The 14,428-nt window shown below is 34.3% G+C and overlaps 2 protein-coding genes across 4 annotated transcripts; one reads left to right on the top strand and one right to left on the bottom strand.

The window, feature by feature from the left end:
- Positions 1-5,582: 5,582 nt before the first annotated feature.
- Positions 5,583-8,689, bottom strand: mad2l2 (mitotic arrest deficient 2 like 2). Of its 2 annotated transcripts, NM_001017595.1 has the most exon segments (9): positions 5,590-5,837; positions 5,880-5,916; positions 6,170-6,262; positions 7,288-7,361; positions 7,438-7,532; positions 7,620-7,720; positions 7,822-7,893; positions 8,168-8,286; positions 8,368-8,666. In NM_001017595.1, coding segments are annotated over 9 exon segments (636 nt in total). In that variant the 5' UTR covers positions 8,408-8,666; the 3' UTR covers positions 5,590-5,832.
- Positions 8,690-10,751: 2,062 nt separating this feature from the next.
- Positions 10,752-12,512, top strand: smim1 (small integral membrane protein 1). 2 transcript variants are annotated; one of them, NM_001163726.2, is made up of 4 exons: positions 10,752-10,798; positions 11,514-11,545; positions 11,646-11,767; positions 11,885-12,512. In NM_001163726.2, exons 3-4 carry the CDS (start codon positions 11,676-11,678, stop codon positions 12,009-12,011), a joined length of 219 nt encoding a protein of 72 aa, NP_001157198.1. In that variant the 5' UTR covers positions 10,752-10,798; positions 11,514-11,545; positions 11,646-11,675; the 3' UTR covers positions 12,012-12,512. The 2 variants fall into 2 exon arrangements, with proteins under 2 accessions (NP_001157198.1, NP_001189359.2); NM_001202430.2 differs by lacking the exon at positions 11,514-11,545.
- The last annotated feature ends 1,916 nt before the right edge of the window (positions 12,513-14,428 follow it).

Raw genomic sequence — 14,428 nt, 5'->3', positions numbered from 1 at the left:
AACAAAATGCTCTATATGAAAACGTATAACTAGGCTACAATTAACCATTACACTATCCAACTATTTGTGTTTAAAATTTTTCTAATTAAATGAATCTAAATTAATTTGCAATTGGGCTTTTGTATATCTGAAATTATTTGTTGAGTGTATTAATTGTGCATATTCTATAGTGTGTATAAAACACACTTTCTAATACATCAACTTAGTGTTTTTATTTAGCGTGCTATAATTAAAAATATATTTATGTACAGGACATTTAAAAAAACTGTAAGCGTTGACTTCAAATGTTTAGTATTTGCCCATGTATCTTTCATTCCCCCTACTGGACGCATTAGGAACAACAGGGTGACGCCTGCACTTCCTATCGTTTTCTCAGACAGTGCCACCTGCTGTTTGAAAGGTCGACTAACCTGAATTCAGCTGCTTAAAAATTGTAACTTAAACAATTTGATTGAATACATTGTTATATAAAATATTAAGCATACTAGATTTTGATTTAATGCATTAATTCTGTTGTATTTTATTAATTGGAATTGTGAATAGATTTTGTTCAGTTATTTCAATAATTTTAGACATTTATTGTTTGTTTTCTAAGGATTTATCACTCTTTCATATTGAGTTGAGTGAATGAATATTATCTTCATATGCAATAAATTTCTTCACATACAATAAATTACAGTATTCTGAGTAATTTTCTTACAACAAACTTTTTCTTGAGGTCCTACAAGTCATCAAGCTGTAAATAATGCAGAGAAAAATTGTAAAAAATAATAAATGCATTACTAATAATTGTTTTTACGTAGAAAATAACATCAAATAAATGATTTACATTCTTGTTGGGGAGATTTTTCATTTCTCAAGCAAAAAACATGAAAATATCTGCAGAACTTGGTGCATTGTATTAGTGTTGGCAGAGACCCCCTTTTTAAATTGTAATATCTATCTGGGGAAAAATACATATCACAAACTAATTATTTTTGCTTTAACCAAAAAGAACTCATATTGTAAATTCTATACAGAATAACTGATATTTTGATTTCAAAAAACTTATTTGTAATTATTACAGAACTTATTAACAATTGTTAAAGTCTTATTGTGTTACTGTTATTGTCTTTGGTAGCCCTTTCAGATAGATAATAGTAATATGTACAGTAGACCTACATAGTACAAAAATATGCTACAAATTGCGTTATATATTATACATTTTATTTTAAAACTTTTACTTTAAAGTTTTTAATTTAGCCAGAAAACATTGCTAGAAAATTGTCCCAGAATATTACATTAACATCCTGAAACATTTTAACAAATCAAACACTGAAATAATTGTTTGTTAGTGTAATATTTTACACCACATTGATTTATGCCATAAAACCTGGTCATTTTCAGGAATCGCTTTAATAATTGCCCCATACACATACACACACACACACACATACATACTTACAAACACACCCCTTTCCCCCTACTCCTATGTAATAATAATAATCATAATAATAACCACCACAATATTATTACTACTACTTTTACTTCTACTATACTCCTAATGCTTATTCATATTTGACTCTCTTCCTTTTACCTTCTATTATAATTAAAATTATTTATTTATATATGTTATATCCTATCGTAAACACCAGTTTCCTTCAAGAACTTCATAAGAATTCTGGTCTGTACCCTGTCCTTTGCACTCAGTAAACCTTTTAATGTTATTTCCTGAATCGCTATCTCCCTTAGATCATTTCTCATTTCCTCCCTCTGTTTCATACCTGCATTTTAGAATCACATGTTCTACTGACTCCTTTTCACTACAGTCCTCACACAGTCCAGTTTTATGCTTCCCTATCAATTTAAGTGTTTTATTTAATAAACGATGACCCAGTCTTAATCAAGTTATCACTATTCCTTCTCTCCGGTTACCACTACTGACTCTTTTGTGTTTAAAAACCGGTTGAATTTGATACAAATGCCTTCCTTTCTTTTCTCTGTCCCACTTCTCTTGCCACTTTTGATTTATTCTTAGCCATAGTAGACTTTTCACTTGTGCTCTACTCACCCTTCTTTGCATTTCTACATTTTCTTTTGTTAACGCCCTATTTGCTAATCTATCAGCCATTTCATTTCCAATTATCTCTTCATGACAAGAAACCCAAACTTCACCTCCTTTCCCCGACTTGTTATTTTTTGTTGTACACTGGAGTAGTGAAAACAAAATATATTGTCGACTTTTTGAAGAAAATGACCTTAGACTTGCAATAGCTGATGCGGAGTCTGAACATACCCAGACTTTGTCCCGCCCCGTCGTATTACGGAACCCCGGAAGGGACGTAGAAGAGGAGAAAAAAATGGGTGGGTGAAAAAAAAATAATGGGTGAAAGAAAAAAAAAATGAGTGGGAGGAAAATATATATTTCTAAGTTTTTTGCGTTCTCTCGCAAAGTTTTGCGTTCCCTCGCAAAGATGTTTTGCGTTCCCTCGCAAAGATGTTTTGCGTTATCTCGCAAAGATGTTTTGCGTTCCCTCGCAAAGATGTTTTGCGTTCTCTCGCAAAACTGTTTCTCCACAAACACTTCCTGTTCACTGCACTCACGTAGCCCTCCCGTTTTTGCTGAAATTCTCCCATATTTTACCATTCTACCCTACTTTCTTTACATTACTGTGCGCTGATTGTCGCCTTTCACTTTGCAACCTCTGAACCAGTGAATGCATGTTTAAGCGCTGACTGACAGACGCGCTTCGTACAATAAACTGATCCCAGATCAGCGTCTGTACGCGCCATTTAAAGGGACACTTCTGTTATCAAACAAGTGCGCAGCAAATGAATCTCGTGTTTTGTTTAGTTTGATAACAGAGGTGAGAGGTGTCTCTGTAAGAATGCACAGATCTATAATGAAATCAGTCCATTACTTTAGAAACTGTTTGTGCTCATTTAAGAGAAAATAAGCTGTTTAACATAAAACATGCAGGATGCAGGACGTTTCATATTATTCAGTGTATTTGTCTGTTTAAACATACACCCGCTCCTCTGTAAATGGCGTGTACAGACGCTGATCTGGGATCAGTTTATTGTACGAAGCGCGTCTGTCAGTCAGCGCTTATACATGCATTCACTGGTTCATAGGTAGCATACGCACAGTAATGTAAAGAAAGTGGGATAGAATGGTAAAATACGGGAGAATTTCGGCAAAAACGGGAGGGTTTACGTGAGTGCAGTGAACAGGAAGTGTTTGTGGAGAAACAGTTTTGCGAGAGAACGCAAAACATCTTTGCGAGGGAACGCAAAACATCTTTGCGAGGGAACGCAAAAAACTTAGAAATATATATATTTCCTCCCACCCATTTTTTTTCTTTCACCCATTATTTTTTTTCACCCACCCATTTTTTTTCTCCCCCACTACGTCCCTTCCGGGGTTCCGTATCATTTCTACCCATCTTAATGCTACTAACATAGCTAGCATCTCCACTGTGTAAACTCCCACATGACTAATCCTGACACTCCAGTTTCTGGGTTCTTTGCTCTATCTGTAAATATCTGTAAGTATCTCTTTGTATTTTTCTTCAACCCTTTGGTTAAATATTCTTTCCAGATTGATGCTATACCTTGCCTCATTCTTTTCCTCTAACACAAACCAGTCTACCTCTGGGCACACATGGAACAATTTCTGGATATATGACAGTAGAACTTATTCTCTAATCCAGAGGTTCTCAAAGTGGGGGTCGGGACCCCTCGAGGGGTCGCGGGACAATGAAGGGGGGTCGCCTGGTGATTTTCAAAAATCAATAAATTTTTATTAAACCTTAAGACTTACTGTATTTTATCAATAACCTACTGAAGAGAAAAAAATAGTCGTTTATAGTTACTATAAACTATATAGTTACTATAGTAGCTTATAGTTACTAGTTCTATTGGATTGCAACTTCTCGGGTAATTACATTATACTAAAGACACAGCAATACTGTCAGATGCAGCAGATTTTGTAACACCAGGTTAAACTTTCTAGCCCATTTACAGCACTGACATACATAAAAAAACAAAGAATAGACTTGGGTCTATTGGTGTGTTTGTGCGCGCCATTGCATACAAGGTTTCTGTATTTATAACCACCACCTCAGAGAATATTGGGGGTCACGAGTCACTGGCGGTGTCATTTTGGGGGTCGCGGGCTGAAAGGTTTGGAAACCCCTGCTCTAATCAAACACTCTCAATTATTTTGCCACCATGTTTCCACATAAAATTCTCTTTTTAACTTTTGTCATTTTCCCAACTCTCCTGTAATACTGATTTAGTGACATGTGAATTTGTATACCCTTATAAACCTACCCAATAATTAGCCATTAACTGCTTCCTTCTTAATTCCAGTGACAATACTCCCATTTCCACTTGAATAGCTGACACTGGTGTTGTTTAAAAAGCTCCACAACATATTCTCAGTGCTTGAGCCTGAATTACTTCTAATTTTTATAGGTTTGACTTTGCTGCTGACCCACCAGGGGTCGCCAAACTTTTCAGCCTGCGACCCCCAAAATGATAATGCCAGTGACTTGCGACCCCCAACATCCTCTGAGGTGGTTATAAATACAGAAATCTTGCCTGCAATGGCGCACACCCACCAATAGACCCAAGTCTATTCTTCATTTAATTTTTTTAATGTATGTCAGTGCTGTAAATGGCCAGAAAGTTTAACCTGGTGTTATAAAATCAATCTGCTGCATCTGACACTATTGCTGTCTTTAATATAATGTAATAACCCCAGGGGTCACAATCCAATAGAATTATTAACTACAGTATAAGCTACTAATAATAAAAATATAAATAATATAAATATAAATAAATAAACTTCATTGTCCCACGACCCCTCTGAGGGTTCCGACCCCCACTTTGAGAACCACTGTACTACCATATTCTGACACTGACTGTATTAGAGCTACGTAATTCTGTACAGCGATAGTGAGCTTGCACCCCAATCTCTTCCTCTCAAACATCTCATTACATTAATAGCCTTTTTACATTTTTCCTCCATTTTTTGAACATTGAATATGGCCTACAAATGTTAAAGATGAGTCAAGTTTAATTCCTAGAAATTTAAACTTTCCAACCCTCTACATTTTTTCCGTACATCTTTATCTTAAGCTCCTCTGGAATTCTTCTCCTTTTTTCAATGGAACACTTAAACCCCCAAACACATCCCCATTCTGCCACTTTATTAAGTGCTTTCAGTAATTTCTTAATTATATGTTCCATATTCTTTCCTCTCTTCAATGCTCCATCATCCGTGAATAGAGACCTACCTATATCTTCTGGTACCTTTCCAAACACATCATTGATCCTTATAATAAACAGTAATGGACTTACCACACTCCCTTGAGGCATGCCATTTTCCACTTCATAATTATTTGACATATCTGTCCCTACACCTTTTTATAAGACGTTTTTGTAAATTGTTAAAACTGAGCTAGCTTTCAGTATTCGACTGAATGATCAGAGCTTCTTACATTACATTACATTAATTATTATATAAAATAAATAAATTCACCACATTTGTAAATACTTTGTAAACAAGTATATAGAGACATGACAGCTTAGCAGAGTAAGTGTAAGATCACAAAGCTGTATTTAAAAATAAAACAGCAATTTCAACACAATGGCAGATCCAAAGCAGAAACTGATTAAATGAAGCAGAGGCACAAAATTTAGAAATAAACTTTTATCCTACCTAACAAGAAACAGTCTAGAACAAAGTATTTCAACTTTCAAATAGAGCATACGGCTGTTGTAAAAACAAAACCAAAACCAAAAAAACAGTTCCTGTTTCCTGTTTCACACCTTCTGTACCTCCAGGCATGTGATAAACAACAAGAACAACATAAATAAACAAGACCATCACGATGACTTCTGTGTTTTTTCTTCAACATAGAGTTGCATCTGTTCACAGACAAAAAAAAAAAAGTTGATTTTAATAATATTCCAAAACTCTTACATGTTACAAGAAAATGTTTTCATTTCATTTGGCTGTGGTGGTCTTGTGGTCAGTGAAAAACAACAACCAAAAAAAGATATGAACTTTCACAGCACAAATAAGTGTCAAACCTGCTGATCAAGTTCTCTATCATGAAGTTCTCAATCATTTTATGCTTAAGTGGAAACAATGAAATCTGATTCTCTGTAGTTTTCTTACCTTTAGAATATCAGAAGTCATTGTTTTTAGAGGAATGAGTTTAGCTTCCTCCATGTGAACTTCCTGCTCATCTGCTACAATCCATGGAAAATCCTGTCAAATGTACATAAAATAAACAAACGACAAGGAGTACATTTACATGGATACCAATAATATGATTTTAATACGATTAAGACAGTATTCTGATCAAGAGTCTACCAATGTAAACAGCAATTTTTGATTAATTTAATCTGATTAAGGTCATAATCAAACTAAACAGAAATGAAATTAAGACATGTGGAGTATGCCAATATTAACATTATTGAAGTGCAGTACAGACATTTAAACACCGCAATCAAACTATTATCATCGTGTAGGACTTTCGCCAAATTTTTTGACAGTATAGTCTATACACACAGCTGTTTGACACTATTCTCTGCTCCTAGTGAGTCCGTAAACGTCTACAGACACCTGAATCACCAAATGCAGAGTTTTTTTTTCCATACTGTGTGCGATATATAATTCCATTAAAACAACACTCTTCCAGAAGTTCATACTCGCATTAAATATCATGCCTTTCATTGGGGGGGAAGGATGAAATGTTCCTGCACAGTGAAAGTGCCAAACTGCAATTAATTAAAGTCGACTAAAATAAAAAAAAAAAACCACATGAAAATCCAGAGGAAACGTGGATAGCTTGGTGAAGCAATGACGTTAAACAAATTATGTGCTAACATGTAAAACGACATCATTAAGGGGCATAAAAAAAGCAACTCATGTAAACACAATCATATATTGTCTCATTTGGATTAATGATGTTCAATAAAATTCTTTGATGTTCAATAAAAGAAAGTATTTCAAACTATTTAGAAATTACCTAAGGGTGAGAAATCAAAATATTTTTGTTGAACTAGACTTTTGAGGTGAAAAATGAAACTTTAATATGAGAAATGAAATTTTAGACTTGTCGTACATTAAGAGAAGAGAAAAAGCACACAAGACTTTTATATGATATCTTTTTGACAAAGTGTTTTTAGGCTCTCCAGAAGGCTCACTAGGATATCAAAGACAGAAAGAATTGAAGACAGGGAAAGAAAGAGAATTAAAGAGTTTAAAAGCGTACAAATGTTTTATCACACCTTGATGACCTGGACTTTCTCCATGTTTCTTGTGGCAGCTTCCCTAGTGTGAACCAGCACTGTGAATGTGCACCCTGCAAAGACAACTTAAAATGTAAATCTCAAATTTATGTAATAAACATGAGGTCATCATCAAGACTCAACTCCTACCTGGAGGATTGCTGTCCAGAACAGCATCACACACGCTGATCTTCAAGATCATCGCTCTCAGCAGCTGCTCCACATGAGACAGCAGAGTCTCTGAGCTGACACAGCAAAACCCAACACACTCACATGAGGAAGATACACACCTTTAACCTCGATGCAAAATCTCTGAATCCCCTGTTACTCACCTGATGGCCAGCAGCGGAGGCTGTGAGATCTCAAACACAAACCTCTCCACTGGATGGTGCTCTTTATTCATGATCACCACTACAACCTTCTCAGCCTCATTCTGCACAGTATTATTGGAAAATAAATATAAGAATTATATTGTTTATTCTGTCAAAAAGTTTTCTTTATTAAGTACAGACATACGTAAAATAAAAGCCTCACCTTCTCTATCAGTGGCTTGACACAGTGGAGTGTGTCTTGAATGTACTGATTTAACTGAGGATGGCATGACATCTGTAGAAATATAAGAGCTCAAATCATTACTTCAATTCGACACTACCTTTGAGCTCAACATTTTTGGGGCTTGGTTTCCCTTTTTTACTTCATGGAGAATATGTAACCCTTCATCAAGGTTTTAATACAGAAAACTGTTAAACTGTGGTTAGTGAAGCAAAGCCATGGTTGAACTAGCAATACTATTATGTTGTTTGTTTTATTTGTAGTAAAATCATAGTCATTTGTCATAGGGAGAAAATGTATGCATCAATAATCAATTTTAAAGCATTACCTGCACAGGTACATTGTATTTCTGCCTTTTCTGAAAGATCCCAGATGGATAAATGTCTCTGACGTACAGAATGAGGTGAATGGCCACTTCCAAAAACTCACAGAGAATGTCGGCAACAACTGCAAATGATAAAACCCAACCAGAATATTCAGAAAAGCGTTGTTTGGCATAATCATAATTAAAAAATAACTGCAATTTACCTTGGCCAAAATTAAGATCTTGCCTCGTCAGAGTTGCCATACTGAAATACCCCAAATTAAGTGCAACAACCTCGCATTGAAAACATCAGCGATGGTGCATGGTTGCTCCAGAATTCGTCAGGAGAGTTTCGTATTCAATAATGAATATAAAACGTCTTTCGGGAATATATTATTGCAATACACTTGTTGGAAAAAAGTCTTAAATACGCAAATAAACAGTACACAAGCCTACATGTAATAAACAATCCAGTGTGCAAAAAATGTGTGATCTTTGTAAGATGTTTACAATATTCTTCTGTATTCTGTAGTTGAAAAGATATGTAGCAAGAAGGGCTTTCTGGCATCTACTGCCACCTACTGAAATGGATGAATACAAAAAACAACAACTGCTTCTTCTTCTTCCTTTATGCCGAGTTACAGACCAGCGTGAAAGAAGCATACTTCTCCCTACTATTTTGGAGCGTTGTTCAAAAATAAAATGACTTCTTCCACTTCATCAATCGGAGAATAATCTTATCCCAAAATAACTGACGATATTCCAGATCCAGCCTAATTTGATAATACCTTCTTTGAGTTTTGAAAACATAAAGTTACTTTCATATTCTGCAAGAAACAAGGACTCTATCATTAGACAAAAGCATTATGCTTGTATAATTATTGCAAAGTGTCCCTATTAGAAAAGTATGTACTAGACTAAATTAGTTGACTCGTAACCTCTATAAAAAAGCATTTGAAAGAAAATGTAAAAATGCACATTCTGTTTATACTCTTTTATGTAGAAATATGAGAAGAGCATAAATTACAAAAAAGGAAAACTACCCATATAGCAAAGTGTCTCTGGCCCAGCTCTGGCCCACACAATCAGCTTTTGATGGCCCCCATGCCGCAGTGATTTACGATACATGACTGGACCAAGTCTGGATTACAGACAAGGACCAAACATGGACCATATCTGGGCCAAGTCTCAGCCAAGTTAATAACCCATAACTGAGCCTAAACTGGGCCAGATTTGTTGATGTGTCACGACTGCAATGAAACTGATAAACCCAGGAATTATTGTGCTTTAGGCGTGCTATAGGTGTGCTTTATCTTAAAGCAACCTGATTGGCCGAATTTTTTTCTTTATTTTAAAATAAATGTATTCTAAAAGTGGTACAAGATAAGCCAACCTTTCATGACCCACATAACAATTTTTAACATCTGGCCCAAATATTGTGTGCCGCCTTAAAAACAGTGCCACCTCTGCCAAGCCAGGCCTATGTTTGGCCCACATGCTGTATGCCAGTGCCGGATGAATGCCTGCTGTGCCAGATTTATGCCAAATTTGGGGCAGAATTCTTTGCTACCTGGGTATAAAGACTTTAAATGACAGATAATCTAAATAAATCATATTGTTCATAGTACATATTCTAAATACACTTGACTAGTAGTTGTGTTTACTCTTTCAATAAATCATTAAAACTCTTTTACCTAATTGCCTATGTATTGCAGCTAAACCAACATGTTTAGGTTTATGTTATAACAACAATTTGTGAGTGAGAGTGAAAGAAATTGCTTGTCAGAGTGAAGAAAATGATTGAAACTGGAAATAGAAACTAGAATTAAAATAGATCAAAACGACAGATAAAGGTATATTTAATAAGTGTAAAGTAAATACCTAAATAAGAACATATAGTTAACTAATACAGGGGTGTCAAACTCAGTTCCTGGAGGGCCGCCGCCCTGCACAGTTAGTTTAACCCTGCTCCAACACACTTACCTGTAGGTTTAAAACAAACCTGAAGGACTCAGTTAGTTTGATTAAGTGTGTTTAATTATGGTTGGAACTAAACAGAGTTTGACACCTGTGCTCTAAGATAGTGTACAAATAGTAAACTATCTGTGATAACTTCACTTAATAAATATACAAGTAAATAGTTGCAGTATAAAACTATAAAACTACAAAAGTTTACCCAGTATACTGTGTTACAAGTTGTTAGCTCTTGGTATAAATTCACTTGCAGTAGAGGTGGTTGCCATACAAAAGAAAATAAAACTAGTTGTACTGCAATGTTTTACATAAAATACGTAATCAATACAATCAATACAATAATCGTTATATATATATATATATATATATATATATATATATATATATATATATATATATATATATATATATATATATATATATATTAAAAAGGGCAATCTAATTTAAAGTATTGAAGCATCTGCAAACTTTAATCTATAAGTGGCTCTCAACAACACTCCAGGAATAACTGGAGTCCCCCCTCAGACGCAGGATGTAGTTTAGGGATTTATTTATGTCTGGCAGTGATCAAAGGTTTAGCTTAATGATCTCACAGACCCTCCGCTTTTAAAGAATGACACACATAAGCAAAGTCAAAGTCTAAGGATCTGACTGACTGCAGAGCTGATGTCCTGACAACCTGTGAGTATTCAGATTATGCTTTACTACACTCACCAATTTAAAGTTTAAGCCAGGAAATCATATCATAATAGACAATCAATCCAAAAAGTAACTTGTGTCAGTAATAACAAATGCAGTTTTTGTTTTCAGCAATTTCAGAGACAACTAGATAAAACTTTATGCTGTCTGGGAAAAGTAGCAAGTAGCTTTATGTTGGCTACTACTTTCATTTTGAGCTTAAACTTTGAATTTATATTTAGTTTTTGAAGCAGATTTAGTATTGCAGCTTTAACTTTTTCAGTTTTATTCTGAAGGTCTGACATGGATTTGGTGACTGAACATGTGTCGACCATTTCAACGTGATTATGTTATTGGTGCATGAACATTTTCTGCTTGTTTTCAAGCTAACATTAACTAGACACAATTCAATCATAACTTTAATCATAATGTTAAGTTTATTAATATGTTTTTTGCATTCTCAGAAACTATAGAAATTAAAAATGTAAAACAGGAAATACGTTGGGGCCATTGTTATTGTTTACATCCTTCAAAATGGTATAAAGCAACAGTATATTGTTTTTTAATGCAAACAAACTATCAAATATATTAAGGAGTGAAGCATGAAATATGAACACAAACTAAACATATACCTGTTACTCCACTTAAAATGGACTTCAGTCACTGATATTAACTGCTTTGTTTTATTCATTAACTCTTTGAATGATTCACTTTTCAGCCAATTCATCACCAGAAATAAATGACTGTCTGGTAATAAAGCCATGAACATATAACTTAAAACTATAGCAGACATTATTATTGCTGTATTAGATTGCTAATAGCTCCTCTTCTGTATGTCTTTTCTTTGTAGTTGACTTTTAGGGGCAGCAGAGAGCTGGAAATGGAGTCCAATGGGGCCAGTGTTCAATATAACCGCTGGAGTGAAGATAACATTACCTTACAAGAACCACAATCACGCTCCAGACTGCTTGGGTAAGAGTCTTCTCTATATGGATTTAAATTCAAGATGACTAAAAAATAAACAGTTCTGTTACTCAGGTTGTGATTGGAGTCAACATATTGTGTCAATCACATCTGTACCCTATACAGAATCTACAACAGAGTGTTCACTGGACGGCTGGTCATCATGTTCAAAATAGCAGCATCGTTGACAGTGATGGTTGTCATTTACATTGCTGGATACATCACAGGGTTCTACGTTCACCAATGTGGATAAGAACTCTCTGTACTGATAAATAATGAGATATTGGAAAGAAAACTGGTTGTTATTTGCAAAGTGAATTAGATTTTTTAAACTATACTAATATTTAGCTTTTATTTTGTTTAAATGTGCTACACAGAATCACTTAACTTTAAAAAATGACTAATTTCTAATTTTTAATAAGAAAAAACATGTTAAGACTCAAAATTAATGCACTGTCATCATTTATGACTTGTTCTTTCATTCTTGACTTGTTTCAAACCAGTTTTAGTTTCTTTGTTCTGTTCAACACAACTGAGTGTTGAAATATGTTGGTAACCATTGACTTCCACAGTATTCGTTTTTCCTACTGTGAATGTCAATGGTTACCGGTTTTCATCATTCTTCAAAATATCTTCTTTTGTGTTCAAAACTGATTTGGTTTGGAATAAGACAAGAGTGAGAAAATGGTGACGTAATTGCAATTTTTGAGTGCTATTCTTAATGAAATCTTTCAATTTAAAAGATACAATCTCTATTTTGAAAGACAATCTCATATCGAAGTGTATTATAGCTATCACATTAGTCTATATAATTTTTTTATTATAGCAATAAAGCAAAATAATATCTGAATAATTATAATCATGAATAAATATCAATAATTAAATAATAATAATAAATAAAACTCTAAAGCTCAAGCTTTAGTTAATGCTTTAACATTAAACAGGCATTCGTAAAATAAAAATCAACATTAATTTACACTTACATTCAATTGTTTGGGGTCAGTAAGTTTTTCGATAAAATCAAATCATTTTATTTTGCATGGATGAATTAGTAATTGATCAAAAGTAGGAGAAACATGTTTTTAGGGTTAAAAAGCATTTCTATTTTAAATAAATGCTTTAACACTGAAAAAAATTACCTTTGCTGCTTGTTCAAGCTACTTATTTAAAATAAGTTTAAACAACACAATTCTTAAGTTTTTAGTGGGGAAAATTAATTGTTTTATGTTTAATCCATTTACATTTGTAAAAACCATTAAGTTAATTGATTTGTGTTGGGAAAACATGAAGGAATTGTGTGGAACCCAGCATTTTTACAGTGAACTTAAAGGGATATTTCATCCAAAAATGAATATTCTAACATAATTTACTCAACCTTTACTTGTTAATACAACAATTTGAATGGAGTTGAAGCACCCGCTGACACCTATAATAGATTGTTTTCATACTAAGGAAGTTGATGGGTGCCACTAACCAGCATTTTTAATCTAGTTTTGTGTTCAACAAAAGAGAAAAACTCATAATAAGGTTTTTAAACTATATTAGGAAGAATAAATTACGTAATTTTCATTTTTGGGCAGCCTTTATATTAGTCCTTTAATATTCAAAGAATCCAATGCATCAAAGTTTTAACGATTAAGAAATATTAAGCAGCACAACTGTTTTCAACATGTCAATTTATAAATCAAGTGAAATGGAAGGATTTCTGCTGAATGTTCAGCTTTACCACTGCAAGAATAAATTAATTATATTATATATATATATAAAAAAACATTTAAAATAGTAATAAGATTCACAATCTTAGTGTTACAATATGTTTACAATAATGCATTTATTGATCAAGTTGCCTGGATAAATATAAGGCATATACAAGCAGAAATGTCTCCAAATTTTGAATGCTATACTAAGACATCTTGATAGCAAAAATGACACCTAACTCATTTAACTAATGATAATGACATGAACATCATTTTACACTATTAATAATTAACATTACATCCTACATCAGTCCTGGTCATAGATTATTTTAATAGTATCCACATCCTGCTCTTCTAGTGTTTGCTCAATCTCATCCTTCGATGGTGAAAACAAGCTTGCATTTACTTTCACAATCCACGCCGTGATCCTTTGGTTAGTATAATACTCGTCCTCCACAATGTCCATCATTTCATTTTTATCGTTTTCCATTTCAATAGCTGAATCGGACAGTGACGGCTCTGATCTGCTCTTACAAACACTCGCTGAGTCCTTCAGTTCATTCCTATCATTGGCACAGATGTTATTAGACTCTAAAGCCAGAGGTCCTGCTGATGGATCATAAATCTTCAAACTGTCCTGTCTTAGGTTTTGGTGTTGAATCTGAACCGTGTCATTACAGACAGCCAGTCTGTTGCAGATCCTCTGGGCGGCTGCTGTCCGCTGACGTCCATGCTTTTGTCTGCTAAACAATGCCTTGTCCATCCTTACACTGGTGGACAAGATATTGGCTTTCTTCTCCTGACATCCATCTCCATGGCTTGGCGTGCAGGTTTTTGCACTAGACATTGAGACGGTGGATAATCTTGGGCTGTAAATAGGAGGAAGCGAGTTACTCTTGGCCAAAGCCCTGCCATTGTTTCCCTTCGACATTAAAATCTTCTGAGGAGTGCAGTTTTGATTGATTTCATTGCT

Source organism: Danio rerio, chromosome 8 (assembly GCF_049306965.1).
Source record: "Danio rerio strain Tuebingen ecotype United States chromosome 8, GRCz12tu, whole genome shotgun sequence".
Classification (NCBI taxonomy): Eukaryota; Metazoa; Chordata; class Actinopteri; order Cypriniformes; family Danionidae; genus Danio; species Danio rerio.
This window is presented reverse-complemented; position numbering and strand designations above follow the sequence as displayed.